General features: G+C 44.3%; 1 protein-coding gene across 1 annotated transcript; it reads left to right on the top strand.

Annotated features, from left to right (window-relative positions):
* The first annotated feature begins 944 nt into the window (after window positions 1–944).
* Window positions 945–3,395, top strand: LOC121389733. The gene has a single exon (XM_041521383.1). The coding sequence runs from the start codon at window positions 945–947 to the stop codon at window positions 3,393–3,395; it is 2,451 nt and encodes an 816-aa protein (XP_041377317.1).
* Window positions 3,396–3,994: the final 599 nt, after the last annotated feature.

Genomic DNA, 3,994 nt, shown 5'->3' with positions numbered 1-3,994 from the left:
ATCGCCATCTGAATCTCACCAGTCTTCTAGTGCTTCTACACTGAGAGTACAGATCAGACAGTCACCCTACATAAATGTGTTTTACAAACATAACAATGTTCGAGTAACTCTTGACACCGGCGCCACTGGAAACATGGTCAGGTTATCAACTGCACAAGCATTGGGATTTCACATCAAGAAAACATCACAATCAGCTCATCAAGCAGATGGCTCATCTCCCTTGCATGTGATTGGAGAAACTACTGCCACTTTCTCTCGGGGAGATAAGGAATTCCATTTTGAAGGCTTGATCGTGGAACAACTAGACGTAGACATACTTGCTGGGACACCATTTATGGAAAGTAACGACATCGGCATTCGACCTGCAAGGCGTCAGATAAGTCTTAAAGATGGTACACTTGTTCACTATGGCTCTACATCCGAAACAAAGGATCAACACACCATTCGCCGAGCTTGTGTACTCAGAGCACTACCCACTACTACCACAGTGTGGCCCGGTGACTATGTTGAAATACCAGTGCCTGATGACTATGCACTTCAAGATGATTTATATGCTGTAGAACCACGAACCGATAATATTCATGCTACACAAGCCAAAACATGGCCTCCACACAGTCTGCTCCAAAGTGTTTCGGGGAGAATTCGCATACCAAACACAACCGACAGTCCACAACTCCTGAGGAAAAATGAACATTTTTGCCAGATTCGACCAGTATTCATCCCAGAAGTTGACAATGTCAGTGACAAACCACATCTCCCCAGAACAAATATCAAATCAGTCATATGGCAAGTTCTCAGACCAAATTCAAATAGACCCTCACCGTATTCTCGCTCCAGAAATCAGAAAGGAATTCAGTGCTCTAGTTCAGGAATATGATGATGTATTTGACCCTTCCATAGAATGCTATAATGGTGCCAGTGGTCCATTCCAAGCAGTAGTTAACATGGGTCCAGTACAACCTCCTCAGAGGAAGGGAAGAGTACCCCAGTACTCCAGAAAGCAACTCGGAGAACTTCAACAGATGTTCGACGACCTCGAGGACAAGGGAGTTTTCAAACGTCCTGAAGATGCAGGTATCAAGGTTGAGTACGTTAACCCTTCCTTCCTTGTCAGAAAGCCATCAGGCGGCCATCGCCTGGTCACATCATTCGGTGATGTTGGTCGTTACACCAAACCTCAGCCGTCCCTGTTACCCGATGTAGATTCAACATTGAGACAAATCGGTCAATGGAAATATATTATTACCACTGATCTGTCCAGCGCTTTCTATCAAATACCACTTGACAAGAATTCCATGAAGTATTGTGGCGTCGCTACTCCGTTTCGCGGTATCCGTGTATACACCCGATCGGCAATGGGTATGCCAGGTTCAGAAACTGCACTAGAGGAACTTATGTGTAGAGTTCTGGGAGATTTATTGACGGAAGGGGTTGTCACTAAACTCGCTGATGACTTGTATTGTGGCGGAAATACACCTGAAGAATTAATCAACACTTGGCGTCGGTTGTTGACAGCCCTTCCACACAACAACTTAAGACTGTCAGCACACAAAACAATAATCACTCCACAATCAACCACAATCTTAGGATGGAATTGGCAACAAGGCTGTATTCAGGCTAGTCCTCACCGCATCGCTACTTTAGCGTCGTGTTCGCCTCCCAACACAGTCTATGGTTTGCGCTCATTCATTGGTGCATACAAAATTCTCGCCCGCGTTATACCCGGCTGTTCGAAGATCCTTGCCCCTTTTGATGATATTGTCGCAGGTCGTCAGTCAAAAGATGAAATAGTTTGGAGCAATGACCTTCATGATGCCTTTTCTCATGCCCAGACAATGCTCTCGTCAAACAAAGCAATCGTTCTCCCAAACCCAAAAGACCAACTTTGGATTGTTACAGATGGAGCTGTTAAGGATCCAGGCATAGGAGCAACCTTGTATGTAACTCGCCACAATCAACCTCGCGTTGCAGGATTCTTCAGCGCAAAACTCAGACCACGTCAAGTCACATGGTTACCATGTGAAATTGAAGCACTGTCGATTGCCGCTGCCACAAAACACTTCAGTCCTTATATCATCCAGTCCAGTCTGAAACCTATCATCCTCACTGACAACAAACCTTGCATCCTTGCTTTTGAGAAGTTATGCCGTGGCGAATTTTCAGCAAGTCCTCGGGTTTCAACTTTTCTATCTACAGTCAGCAGATTTCAAGCCTCCGTCCGTCATCTAGCTGGTAATGCAAATATCCCATCAGACTTTGCTAGCCGAAATGCTTCAGAGTGTCACAATGAATCGTGTCAAATATGTACTTTCATCCAAGAAACTGAAAATTCTGTGGTTCGACACATTCTCATAGATGACATACTATCAGGTAAGACTCGGATACCCTTCACCACAAGATCAACTTGGCACTCACTACAAGAAGAGTGCAAGGATTTACGGCGTACCCATTCTCACCTGATTCAAGGTACTCGCCCTTCGAAGAAGCTCACCAACATCAAAGATGTTAAACGTTACATCAATACGGTAACCATTGCCAAAGATGGTCTCCTCGTCGTAAAGCGAACTGATCCACTATTCCCCACACGAGAATGTATTGTTGTTCCCCGACAAGTTCTAGAAGGTCTCCTCAATGCTTTACATATTCAGTTGAATCACCCGTCAGCATTTCAACTAAAGAAGGTAGTTCAAAGATACTTCTTTGCGCTTGACATGGATCGTTCCATTGACTCTGTATCCAACAACTGCCATCAGTGTGCTGCTCTGCGCAAGACTCCATCTACCATTGTCGAACAAAGTTCAAGTAATCCACCTGAGACTGTAGGCAGTCTCTTTGCTGCGGATATACTTAAACGAGAACGCCAAGTCATCATAGTTGTGAGGGAATGTGTTACAGCCTTTACAGTCGCCTGTCTGATTGATAATGAACGTAGTGATGTCATCCGACAGGCATTGATTCATTTGTGCATAGAATTACGCCCTCTTGACGGACCCCCAGCAGTCATCCGCACAGATCCTGCTCCAGGCTTTCTCGCGCTGGCAAATGACAGTTTCCTACACAAACACAGAATCACTCTTGAAATCGGTAGGGTCAAGAACATAAACAAAAACCCAGTTGCTGAAAGAGCAATACAAGAATTGGAAAATGAACTCCGTCATCAAGATCCTAATCGTGGTCCTGTTACTCCTACCGAGTTAGCCATAGCAGTCGCTAGTCTCAATTCCCGCATTCGAAACCGTGGCGTATCATCTCGTGAAATGTGGACTCAGAGAGACCAATTCACAAGCAGCCAATTACCCCTTTCTGACCAACAACTTATTACAGACCAACACTCCGCCAGATTATCAAACCACCCACACACTGAATTATCCAAAACTCCTAAAGGAATCCAATGAACCATGCCTTCAGTACACATTGGAGATTTAGTGTATCTGTATTGTGACAGAAATAAGACCTGTGCACGTAATCGATATCTTGTTGTGAACATTGACGGGCCATGGTGCGACATCCGCAAATTTGTTGGATCACAACTTAGAAATAACTGTTATCGTGTTAAACATTCTGAGTGTTACCTAGTACCAAACAAGACATGTCAAATTCTACAGTGTACTTCCGGTGACACAGATAATGATGATGAAACACCCCCAGATCCTGACGTTGACACAAGTTATGATCTTCCTCCAATTCCAACTGAGATCGCCTCGCCTCTACCAGACATATCTTCACAATCACTGGACAACATCCTGGACACAACAACGGAGGACTCGCTACTCCCCTCCAGACCACGACGACGAATAAATCTACCAGGTCGATTTAAGGATTTTGTGTTGAACTAACATTCACCATGTTTTTGTTCTAGCCACGACATAGAAATATACTGTGTCAGTGTCATGAATCTGCATTTAACTATCGTTTACCATGTTTTATTCCAGACCCCAATGACAAGAACATCTACCGCGTCGATTTTGACGATTTTGTGTTTTGTTTTAATAGT

The sequence above is a fragment of the Gigantopelta aegis genome, chromosome 15 (genome assembly GCF_016097555.1).
Source record: "Gigantopelta aegis isolate Gae_Host chromosome 15, Gae_host_genome, whole genome shotgun sequence".
NCBI lineage: Eukaryota > Metazoa > Mollusca > Gastropoda > Neomphalida > Peltospiridae > Gigantopelta > Gigantopelta aegis.
The sequence above is the reverse complement of the archived record's forward strand: the minus strand, read 5'-3'. Positions and strand labels throughout refer to the sequence as shown.

Excerpts from the sequence above, each read along its gene's own strand:
- LOC121389733 (XM_041521383.1), top strand. The coding sequence starts at position 945 with ATGGGTCCAGTACAACCTCCTCAGAGGAAGGGAAGAGTACCCCAGTAC.